General features: G+C 39.3%; 1 protein-coding gene across 1 annotated transcript; it reads left to right on the top strand.

The window, feature by feature from the left end:
* The first annotated feature begins 4653 nt into the window (after positions 1-4653).
* On the top strand, positions 4654-8237 carry fibinb (fin bud initiation factor b). Its single transcript, XM_084540741.1, has one exon. The coding sequence runs from the start codon at positions 4876-4878 to the stop codon at positions 5497-5499; it is 624 nt and encodes a 207-aa protein (XP_084396867.1). The 5' UTR covers positions 4654-4875; the 3' UTR covers positions 5500-8237.
* The last annotated feature ends 4993 nt before the right edge of the window (positions 8238-13230 follow it).

Raw genomic sequence — 13230 nt, 5'->3', positions numbered from 1 at the left:
GCACCGTTCAAGTTAATTAATTAGCCTATCAAGTCAATGAACTGCGTGGCGTTGTAACATATAGCCTGTCTAACCTAACGTTACATAATTTAAATAATAGTATGATGCGACGCCACATAACTGGCCACAAACTTTGTCTTGTAGCCCCTTAGATGCAAGATGCATCACCAAGCACCAGCCATGAGCCCACAGGTCCAGAGTGTGCAGGTAAGATTGCTCATTAAGTGACTATTATTAGAATTAATATAATGAAGAGTATGGTGTAGACCTGCTTTATATGATAAATACCCTGAGATAATTGATGATGATAGATGATTCAGCACTACAATAATGAAACTGACTTGAATTTTTAACTTGAAAAAGGGGAGATTTTTGTTGAGATTTATGACAGTTTTTATGATTTAGTGTCAGAGGCAGAGCCAGGAGCCAGTGGTGAGGAAGAAACAGGTGAGCTAGTGTGTGAACAAGCAAGCATCAGTTCCAATAAAACCACTTTCTATGCCCAAATGATAGTAGTGGCCCGTTATACTTTTTATCATTAGTAATAGTAAAGTAATACGGAATAAGCCTGCCTATTTTGCCATTGAACAAAATCTTAATTGGTTCAGTCAAAAGTTTTGACTGAACCAGTAATGTCAATAATTCCTCCTTATATTTCACAATGCTGTTTCCTTTTTTTATTTTTTTTTGGCACTCCTGAGATTCCATGGAATTCTGCTAGATCTAATTTTGACAAGTTGTTAAACCAGCCTTGAACAGGTTCATACAAAGGCAGGTCTCGGAAGAGTTACTTCAAAAGGGGAGTTAACATTGGGTGGGGTATGTATCATAATGACTCCTAAAACTCTGGAGGAAGGAATAACAGAGACTGCACAGGACACGTTTGCAGAAAGAATAATATACCTTGACAACGGAAAATTGTTTTAATATGAAGGATTATGCCGACGCTGTTGCTTTTCTGGGTCTCTTTTCTGGTTCAGTGCAGTAATTATAGGGTGTGCCTTTTCTGAACTATAGAGTAAGTATTAGGTGGAATGAGGAAGGCACAACCACAAAACTACTGTCTTCAGAATTACTATAGAGCTGAGTCAGTTGCTTAAGCTAAACCTTTTAAAAGCAACATCCATTTGACTGTATTCATAATTGCACTATCCATTGCATTGTAAAGGGCCCTGTCATTTCAGAGCCTGTCATTCTCCTCTATTCCCCAGTAACCTGATCATCTCTTGGCACCACACTTTCTTACTTTTTATACATATACTTGCCCATAAACTCCATCCCTTCGCCAGATTGTTTAATATAGCTTTGACCTTCAGCCATCTGTTCCTGTTCTGTGTGCTTATAAGGTTTGTTCTCTGTCTGTTTTGGACATTTGCCCAAACTGAACCAAGTAAACTTCACCTTTGTTTTAGCCTATCCGCCTCAGACGCACCTGATGGAAATGTGACAGTAAAATTATTCTTTAATCATCATGCTGTATCTGTAAATTTAGTAACACGGTTTCCAGTGATACAGAAGGATTTGTGGCAGTAATCAGCCTCAGTTGGTGCCAAACTTTTAAAATAAACCCTTCTCTGCAATCATCAGGAAGCTCTCCAAGCTACGATCACTGAATCACCCTGAGTCAAGCTCAGTTTATAAAACAGTTTGCCAACCTGGGATGTAATCCCAGTTTGGTCAGTTTAACTCAGAGTTGCAGGCATTTTATCATAAATGAGATTGTTATGTGTTGTTAGCTTCAAATTTCATCCAGTACAATTTCATCCAGACAGAGAGGATAAAACAGACATCAGCAGAGAGCTGGCAAGAGAGACAATCTCTAGGTTGTGGTTTGCGTTCCAGCTTTGGTGCTAAAAGAGGGAGGTCACCAACAACTCCTTGTTGGGCTTCTTTTATGAGCGTGTCCTTTGTGAGTAGGTGGAGCTCTTCTCCCGTTAAAATGATTTAATGTAACTGTAAGCGTACCACAGAAGACTATAAATCAAAACAGTGTCACACCCCGAACCCATAATGTGACTTAATTTTCCACTTTTCTGTTTTGTCTGACAGCAAATTAAAAACTGTTGCAGTGACTGTTGAGCATCTCCAGGCCACTCTGGTCTGGACAAAATATCTCTTAAATAAAAGCAGAAGTGCACTCCTGCTCTCACAGCAAAAAGCAAGCCAAAGAGGGTGACTATACGTGATTAAAGGTCATTTAATACTATTGTATTTGCACATACAGTGATAAAAAAACAAACTTATTAGATTAATCTCTATTTGAACAGTGGTTGCAGTGTTGTGTGGAAAAAGAAGCAAAGTTGTGAGAGATTAAGACAGACCGCTGCCAGCCTAAATAACTGAAAGACACCAGGTCAGATGGCTTAACCCGTCTCTGCACGTGGGCAACCTGCAAAGGAAAAAAACCTGTTATTGATGTCAGACACAGATAAATGAGGAGTGAACCATTTCTCCAGAAGTTAGACTGATACACATCACAGACCCTGGTTTATGTAAGGCTTACGCAACACAGGCATTCACTTGAACACTTCTTTTTTTCTTGATCATATTTTTCTTCTCGAGTTTAATTCATGCTCGACTCGACCCTGCACATTCCCTCGTGCAGTGGAAAAATGAGAGCGGGACTCCTCAGCAGAGGGTGATGGTATAACGTCTGCTGTTTCCACTGGAAAGACACACACACTGAGTGGAACTGTGGGTTTAGCAAATTAGATCACCCTTCAACGTGTCGGTTCTTGAGCTATAAGATCACATTTAAAAAACAAATTGTTCTTCCCTTGGGGTGTTGCTTTTCTGACTGTAACTTCTTCATGGAAAAGGAATTACACATTTATCTGAATGTCATCTCATGAGTATTTCAGCCCTTAACTATCCTGGCATAGTTTCAGTGCTGGAACATATTTCAGAACCTTTATCTTATTTCTGAGTAAGTAGTTGTTAGCACACATGGTAAAAATCTGGAAGAATTATAAGCTGCGACAAGTTGCAACAGTTTTCAAGCTTTGATTACTGAGTGGCTAAGTGACACAGAAAACAGGTGGTCACAGTGCTAAAGGACGCTTGGTGAACATGTTTTTTACACTGTCTGGATTCAATTTGTAGTCAGGAGAGAGACATAATGGACTGTTAAGCATCATTGTGTCTGGTATTCAGTAATGACCTTTGCTTTTTGTTGTGGTGCCACATAAAACCCCCAAGAAATACTAAAATGCCACTGTTATTCTTCTGTGTGTGGCAACCGTTGGTAGGGATAAAGTCAATTTTAGGTAACTTTACTAACTTTACTTTAGCAAATACGTATTTCTAACACTAAATAACACTAAATTTAGTCTTCACTTGTACTGGGTTTTAATATAGGGAGCAGTGCAAGAAGTAAGCATATTGTCATTATTCATTACTATTACTGATGCCTCAGTCTGCAAGCGGCATTTTAATTCAATCATATTCTGCAAACGCGTCTAATATTCTGTGATGTGAAATCATAAAGTTAGCAACTGATCGTGGCTGATAAATAAATGTTGAGGTGTACGATGCGCAATTATTGTCTCTAGCTACAGAAAACGGAACTGTTGACGTAAAAGGAGCATATGAAAATGAACTGGAAGTATATGAATAATGATCTTATTTGAGTCCAACAGACTATATTTTGAATTTGTCAGTGTGTTACTAACGGGACAGGAAACAACTGCAGCATAACACAGTATTAAATAAAGACAGGTGGAAAATCACTTGAGGAATTGATGATACCTGAGTGGAATGTCTGTTTATGGCTGATCTGATCCATCCAACTAAATACCCAAGTAACAAAGTACTTTTGACTGGCTTTAGTGAAGGACGACTGTTACTGGTGCTGTGTAGTTGTCATATTTATCATTTAACTCACCCTCACTTGCCAGTTGAATAGGAGCACTACTGAACAGTCCTGCACTGTGATTAATTTTGAGGATGTGGAGCTGTTAAACTGAACTGAATTAAACATAAAAGTGTTTTGTTTTTTTAGCCAAACCAACTATAATGGGGTTGTCAAAACGATATAAACATGTGTCTGTATTCATAGTATTACAAGCCTCAAAAATGGAAACACAGTTGAATCAAAAGCGCTTTCATTTATTTTAGTTGAGATTTAATGTAGGACTGTTATATTAGAGTGCATTCATTTTCACCTGTGTACCTAATGAACTGGCAAGCAGTGCATTTTTCCAATTACGCCATAATTGCAGGACTTGTGTGCCCTGGGCTGAATTTGAAATGGTCACTTGTGCATTTCTCAATAAACTCACTGAAGCGCCCATGCCAGCTTTTCACGGTTATGTGCTTTAACACAAACTTGGTCTTTCCTGGTTCCAGTGAGGCTTCAGCGGTGTGGCCTCACTGGTAGCCCCGGTGCTGGACTGAAAGCAGCCTTTTAAGTGACGGAGGGGCTGTAATCTGAGAGTAGCGCAGAGGTATTATTAGCCCAAAACCCGAGCGAGGCACTTGAGTCATCCAGATGTTGCGTTTGAGGCACACGGGGGAAGTCGGGAGAACCACTCTTCCCGAAGCTGAACCTAACTATTCATACGCTCGCCAACAGTGATGTGAGCTGGCGGACTGGATTAAAAGAAATTGCAAAGAAAAAAAAAACAATTTCACGCCACTTTTTTTTTTTTTTTTTTTTTTTTTAAAATCTGTTTTGACAAAGGAGACGCTGAGGAAGACGTTAAAGCTGCAACAAAGCTTCAACTAACTGCGCAGTTTGGACTTTTAAACTGTGTGAGATGTTTGTGTTCCTGCGCCAAATTGGAATTAGATAGTAGGCTGATCAATTTTGCTGAAATAACGCGTAAAACTGAAATATTTCCCGATTTGTGCGTGTGTTTGAGACAAGTGGGCACCATGGATATTCTTCACTTGCTCCTGTGCGCCGGGATGTTAACGCTGCCAGCGTATGGAGCGTTTTTCATGGGACCTTTACATCCGGAGATGTCTAACGGCACTTTTCATCACTATTTCGTGCCGGACGGAGACTACGAGGAGAACGACGACCCGGAGAAATGCCAGATGCTTTTCAAAATGACCGACGAGCGAAAGTGCGGTCTCGACGAGGACCAGGACGCCGTCATACGGGATGATTTCACCATCATCAAGCGGCAGATCGAGGACTCCGCTAGGGTGCTGGAGGGGATCGGGAAAAGCATCTCGTACGACCTGGACGGAGAGGACAGCTACGGGAAATACTTGAGGAGGGAGACGGCGCAGATAAGCGAGGCGTTCACAAACTCGGAGAAATCTCTGCTGGAGCTGGAGGTGAAATTCAAGCAGAGCCAGGAGAGCGAGCTGAAGGAGGAGCACCGGCTCAGTGACGACTTTCTCAACATGATGGTGCACACACGGGACGTCCTGAAGGACACGTTGGACATTTCTCTGGGCCTGAAGGACAAACACGAGCTCTTGTCTCTGATCATCCGCAGCCACGGCACGAGACTGAGCAGACTGAAGAACGAGTACATGAAGTCCTGAGAGAAAATAGTCCCTCCGCGTCCCAGCGCGCTACTAGTCTAAACTTCTAACTTTTATGGTGGAGTGAGACCAAGAGGCAGAGGCAGGGGTCTAAATTCATATCAGGGATATAAACACCAAACTACGGAAGCGTATTCGGGCCACTGTTGAAAACAAAAAAATAAAAATAAAAAATTCCAAAAATCTAGAAAAGAAAATTTTGTTTTCAGTCTGAAAATTTCGAAGGGGGGAAAAAACATATCTCAAACAATGTTTTCACAGTGGCCCTAATTCTCTTCCGTACCAAACTGAAAGCATTTTCTCTTATCTGTTGGTATCTGAGCATGCAGACAGGTTTTAGTTTTGTCATGGATCTTTTGTTTTCTCAGATTTATCCATAATAAAATCTCGGAAATTTGAAAATATCAAAGAAAAAAGACAGAATAATGATTTTCTTTTAAGAATTGTGAAAATACATTCTGAAATCTGAATTCTCTGAGAATAAAGCCAGCATATTCACTTCATTCTCAGAATTATAAAAACAAGAGAAAAGTTTAACAATGAGGAAAGTAAGAATTTTGAGGAAAAAAGTCATAATTATATATATTTGTTTTTAAAAAGTCACAAACCCAAAACATGTCCTCACAGTGGCACTAATCTTCTTCCATACCAAACTGAAACCATTCTCTCTTATCTGTTAGTATCTGAACATGCAGACAGGTTTGGGTATATTTGCCCAAGTTTTGTGATGGATTTGGGACTTTTATCCCAGAATTATTTGAGAATAAACCAGGAGTACACATTTTATTCTAAGAATTCTGAAAATAAAGGAAAAATTGTGTATGATTTTTGTTTGGTAAGTGTACAACGTCTTCTATGTTCCAAAATGCGCAGCGCTTCTTTAGTAGAGGAGCAATATGGCATAAAACCCACATAACAAATCAAAGTGCTTTATCACAGATATAGGATAGAAGTTTGCTTCAGTGTACTTCAGGACAACAAGCTATCACAAGACAATTCATGCTGTAATAAGAAATAAGGACATAACATAGGCCTATAACTGCCTCATTAAATATCATATATACAGTACATGCATGTATGTGTGTGGATCTAACAGAGAATGATAATAATAGAATATCAAACACTTTAGAATGACACAAAATATAGAATACGATTGAATATGGTAAGATCCAGTGTAAGATGCAACAATGAATCACGGCGATGCAGAAAATCCTGCAGAGCCATGGTTTTCTGCCTTAGTGGCTTGCAACACACCCGAGGCGATTAAAGTGATAAATGATTTGACCAAATGTTTATACATATTTCCTGTCGAGGATCACACACCATAAAAATACAGCACAGTAGTTACATCACAGTATTAAAAAACAAAGGGCTGAATACTAATTACAATAATATTGTAATAAATAATGTATGGCCTTAATCTTTTTCAAAAGTCATCTGTCGGCCAGTCAGTCTACCAAAAATGTCTCTTTATGATATCTGGTCATTTTTGGTTGGTGCATTGAACTTCATATTTTGTCCGTTTGTATATGTGCGTGTGTGTGTAAAACAACGGCTTTAAATAAAAGTCAGCCAGTCAAAAAAAGTCAGAACCAAAACCTTCAGCTTCCAAACCTCAAGTAAGGGTTTTCCAAAAGTAATTCAGTCCTTTCTGATCAAAATGAAAAACAGAAACTGCACACATTGGAGAGCTTATGTAGCCATGCTCTCTACTCAGTGCTGTATGTTTGGTTTAATTTTGACAACAGTATCCGGTCAAATTAACTTTTGGAAAACTCTTAATTCAGCAGCAAAGCAGTTGGTCATGTAGCCTGGTTGAAAGCTGCGAACATGAGCAAGCGTTATAGCTGCTCTTCTTCGACACTTTCAGATGAATGTTTCTAAGAATATCCAAGGATGTTTACAACTTATCTGTTGTATCGTGTTTTATTTTTATACAGGCTAGCAGACTTTGCACAATTCTTCACTCTTCTGGTGCTAAAGGTTGTGACATTGTTAAAAATACAAGGCCTTTACTGTGCTGCTTTGCACAGGTAGTATAATCTTGGAAAATGTACAGTGTATTATTAGAAGTAAGTAAATACTGTGAGTGTTAGTATCTTTATTGTTGAACACCGTAATCTGTATTCATTGTTTATATAAAGTTTTGAAATAGAGCAACATACAGTATCTATTCTTGTTTCTCCTTAAGATATGTGGTGAGATGTAATACTTTGACGGATAAGACTGCAGGCAGCACTCGTGGACTTCTGTGTCAAACACTAATCTGTATAACAACATACTTATTGGATCGTGTTGTGTCTTCTTAAATAAAGAAGTTTTGTTTGAAGCCTTGTTGCGGGAGCTAGTCCTTAGAAAAGCAGGTAAAGATCGCAGTTTGAGGTGAATTGTTCATCCATGCCATTGTTGTTGTTTGCTTCTTGTAGTTAATGATGTAAACGTGAGATCAAACCTTATATCACCAGGTTTCTCATGGAGCTGCATCCAGAAGCTCTCTGGGCTTTGAAGCATTTCACAGACCCCACATTGTGGAAATAGCACTAGAACAATTGGGATTGTATTATATGTATATTGCCACATGCTTTAAAATTACAAAGGTCCCCTCTATGTTTGCTTTACAAGCTTCTGAGGTCTGCTGCGAATTATACACACAGGCACTGGCCCCCTAATTATAAGTGCTTTGAAGGAAGAGGCTGCTCGCTGGTATTTATGAGGACCAAAGATGTAAGGATGTGGTGTAGGTGAGGTTTTAAGTGGTGCGATGGGCTCCACAAACAACTTGTTTGTTCCTGCATTCTGCTCCTGCCTGTGGAAAACAACATTTTTTTTTGTTACACTTCAGCATTTTAAGGTCTCTTGAAAGACTAAACAGTCTGAAGCTTTGAGTCAAAGAATTTAAAAAAAAAAAGTGATTATGTAGATTATGTAACACTGCAAAGTACAGTTGTACTTAGTTGTAGATACTTTGAGCTCTCTGATTACACTCGAGACGAGGACACATAAAGGGCACATGATAGGGCACACGACCTAGAAACCTTTAGCTTACATGGTATGCTTCCATAAGAGAGGGAACACCCTGGCTTTGACAGTTACAGCTTATTGGCACAATGTAGAGGAAAAAGTATTATTGCATTAATATGTGCAGTAGAGCAGTTTTAACTCCTTAGTGGACAGACTGTACATTAATCTACCTTGTATTGTACAGAAAACGGTGTTAACACTTTCAAACTCTGGCTGGTTTATTTATAAAATCCAAGTCAGTGAAATTATGACACCTATAAAAGTTTACTAATTACTTACAGTTGTCTGGATAGACATGCAGGCACCTAATGTATAAGGCTAAATGTGTTAATTTTGCCACAAAAAACGTGTTTTTGAAGGGTTAAAACTGATGCACCTGTTAATGAACATAAATGCATTCAAATCACACTTGAATCAAGAACACAAAGTCCAAATGACATGACATAACCAACAACTTCACTCTTGTTGTGAATTGACACGTGTGCTTGGAGTTGCAAAGGTGACTGAGCTGTAATCATCGCTCTCAACCTTTGAAACTCCGCTTTGTTATGTTATAAATTGTAATCCGGGGTTAATGATTGCAAAAATGGCGCTTTAAAAACTCAAATCTCTGATATTTACAGGTAGGACTTGGAATAAGGATACTGCACATCTGCCTGGCACTGTCCACAACTCCCTGACTCTCCAAAGGGCGTAGGAAGTGTTAACTGAAACGAGGTATGCCTGAAGTCTTTAATTACTTATGTTTCTTTTACTGATTAAGGTGCTGATGATTTTTCTTGATCATGTTTAATGAATTATAATTTTCAATTATGAACATTATCTTCTAAGGTCCAATTTGGTATCCTTAAAAATCTTATTTTATTCAACCAGCAGTCTAAATAGATTCTAAATAGATTTTGATTTGATTGGCCTTTGCCAGCAAAGAGAAGAAGAACATACAGCAGCTCATACAGCAATGTTTCCTCCAGGGCACAGAGAAATACTTAGCTTAGAATTTATGTAATATCTTTGCGGACATGAAGTCACTGTCGGCATGGCTGCTTTGTTCCATCACTTTTGTCCAGGCTGAACTATAAGTACATAAAACTAATGAATAGATTCTCACACAACTTTGTACTGGCATCCTTTCTCCCCAGAAGATAAACCACATGTATTTTGGGGATTCTATTACATTTTCCCTTTGTACCAGAAGGAAATATCCTAACAGCCCTTGGTTAGATTACCATGAATTGGAAGACAATTTGTGGCATCATAATCAGTAGTTTCCAACTTAAACAGCCATGTTGTGAATTGTGTACGTTAGACTTTTCCGAAATTAAAGTACCTGAAAGACAAACAAATATAGTGCTTCATGTCAACTAAAGTCAAATTAATTCTGCCTTTAAATAGAGTCATGCTATTGTTTCTATGAGTAAATTCCACTTGAACGCCCCTGTGGTATTCACAATGTATGTGTATAGGTGACATTTTCGATATGGTAGTACGTGAGTTGTGATGTGTTTACTGACTTTTACAGAAACGCCATAGGTGGCTGGTAAGATAACATGTTGTAATTTACATTGAGTAAGGTAATATATCTGATTAAAATGTTTTATTTCCGCTGGCATCATCCTTTTGTTATATCTTTGCATTTCCCTACATTAAGTTAGCTGTTAGCTTGCTAACTGTTAGCCTATGTGGCTTGTAGACGCCAACAGTTCTAACTGTGCTTAGTTATTATAGTTAATGTACTGTCAATTAGTTGTCTAGTGTTTTTGTTGCTGTTTTATGATATGTAAAATACTGATTCACAATGACTGCTTATTCTCATTAAGCCTTTTTACCCACTTGTTAGCTTGCTAACTGTTAGCATCAGTGGCTCCTAGGTGCCAACAGTTGCCTAGCAGCACTGTTCCCTGACATTACCATGTAGCAAATGAATTCTTTTACCACAATTACGTGAAGAGTCCATATGAATGGTCTCTTTTGTGGTGTTCACGACCTTGAAACTAGTTATTTTAAATAAGGTCAAAGTTCATGAACTATGATGAGACCTTTTCAGAAATTACATATGGGAATATTGCAGTGTAGTAGTCTACATGTGTCTTCGTGTTTTTATAATATAGTGGAAAATACTGATAGCAGCAGCATTATCTGCTATGTCGTGTCACCCTCTCTTGAAGTCAACTGTTCCAATGCACTAACTACAAGCCTGTAATTTCCATTTGAAAGCAGGATTAATTACACAGCTGTCTGATAAAGGAAACAATTCTTATTACTGGAGTCTGTCCCATCATCCACCAATGCTGGTGTGAATGCTGCTACAACTATCCGTCTCAATGAGGATGAATCCTAATAACTTTGTTGTTTTTTTTCACTATTATTAGCTCAGTTGTATTCTGTGTTTGATGCTAATTTGCAAATACTTCATGCTGCTGCTATTATTAGGCTGCAGGAGCTTATGAAAACATATCGACTGTGTTATCAGCTGGGATTGTACACTGCCTGGCCAAAAAAAAGTCGCCACCTGGATTTAACTAAGCAAATAGGTACGAGCCTCCTGTTGGATAATTACTGCATGAGTGATTATCTTCCAGCTGGCAACAAGTTATTTAACCCCAGCTGATGCAATGAGTAGCTTCTCATTTCTTAAACAACCGTGTTGAAAGGCACATCCTGTGGTCATGGAAAAGATGTTAGTCTGTTTGAGAAGGGTCAAATCATTGGCATGCATCAAGCAGAGAAAACATCTAAGGAGATCCAACGCATTATTAAAAACTGGAAGGATAGTGGGGAACCATCGTCTTTGAGGAAGAAATGTGGTCGCAAAAATATCCTGATTGATCGTGATCGGCGACAAATCAAATCAAAGAAAAACAACAGTAGAACTCAGGGCTGTGTTTAATAGTGACAGTAAGAGCATTTCCACACGTACAATGTGAAGGGAACTCAGGGGATTGGGACTGAACAGCTGTGTAGTCTTAAGAAAACCACTAATCAGTGAGGCTGTCTGGAAAAAAAGGCTTCAGTTTGCTAGGGAGCATAAAGATTGGACTCTGGAACAATGGAAGAAGGTCATGTGGTCTGATGAGTCCAGGTTTACCCTGTTCCAGAGTGATGGGGGCATCAGGGTAAGAAGAGAGGCAGATGAAGTGATGCACCCATCATGCCTAGAGTCTGCTGTACAAGCCTGTGGGGGCAGGGCTATGATCTGGGGTTGCTGCAGTTGGTCAGGTCTAGGTTCAGCAACATTATGTGTCCAAAGAATGAGGTCAGCTGACTACCTGAATATACTGAATGACAAAGTTATTCCATCAATGGATTATTTTTTTCTTCCCTGATGGCACGGGGCATATTCCAAGATGACAATGTCAGGATTCATGGGGCTCAGATTGTGAAAGAGTGGTTCAGGGAGCATGAGACATCATTTTCACACATGGATTGGCCACCACAGAGACCAGACCTTAACCCCATTGAGAATCTCATCATCAATACAAGATCTTGGTGAAAAATGAATGCAACACTGGATGGAAATACATCTTGTGACGTTGCAGAAGCTTATCAAAGCAATGCCACAGCAAATGTGTGCTGTAAGCAAAGCTAAAGGTGATCCAGTGAACTATCAGAGTGTGTGACCTTTTATTTTTTAGTGGCGACTTTTTTTTTTAGCCAAGCAGTATATCTTTATCATGGCCGGGAATGGAAAGTAGAGCAAAGTTTACGCACTCAGTGATTATGTCATCCTGCTACAGGCTGCCGCTCGACCTTTCACCCACTTTCTCTCTCACACACTGACAGACGACATTTGTGTTGACGCCGCGCTCGTGGGACACGGAAGCCTCACAGGTAACGCCTCACAGTGAAAACAAACGGTTTTCTGTTATTTAGTAGCACGTCGATACACCTGCCAATGATCGGTTAGCTGTAAACCCGGTTTTGGGATGCAGCCACACTGGAAGAGACGATGCGTTCACGTTAACTAGCGTGCTAACAGCCGGGTTAGCTCGTTCTTCAAAGCGAGAAGCTACCCGGCTAAACGTGCAGTTAGCATCCGCTGACCTATTAAACAGAAGTAAACTCATAGGAGACAGCCAGCGCACACTTTTAGTTTGTTTCAGAGCGACTGGATTCACTCAGTGCGTGCGTGCTGTGTGCCAGGTAAACATCAGTTTGTGGATGCTGGTGCACTCTACATGTGCAAACAAATTAGGAAACAAACTTTGCTTTTAAAGGTGCACACCACAGTAAACACTTTGTTCAGATCAGCAGGGTTGCAGTTCACAAAAGCTGCAATTATCAATGAAATAATGACTTAAATGGATTGTTAGATTATCATTTTCAAGCAAAAGTGCGTTTGAGTAATGGCTTGAACTGCTCTTTAATTTTAAGTACTCACTTCTGCACTGGAGGAAAGTATTTTTCACTCAGATCTGATTTGATAAACTAAACTAGTTCTCTTGTGTTAACATTACTGTTTTGGAGACTTTTGTTAAGTCCAAAAAAAACATCTGATCCCTTTAGGCTCTGAAAATGATAACAGGTGTTTTTTTCCATCCTATTTTTCCATCAGCTTTGTGTCCTGTGTGTCTGACACAGCTTAATTTGTCCAAATGTAGTCTTTTTTTCACACTAGACATATTGACTCATCATGGCAAACACAAAAGCACAAGTGTAATTATTAATATTATGATGGCTGTATTCCATTTAGCGAGGACCTGGGTTTGGTAT

This window comes from Chelon labrosus (genome assembly GCF_963514085.1).
Source record: "Chelon labrosus genome assembly, chromosome: 3".
Taxonomy (NCBI): domain Eukaryota; kingdom Metazoa; phylum Chordata; class Actinopteri; order Mugiliformes; family Mugilidae; genus Chelon; species Chelon labrosus.
Note: the sequence above shows the minus strand (reverse complement) of the source record. Positions and strands in the feature narration are given on the sequence as shown.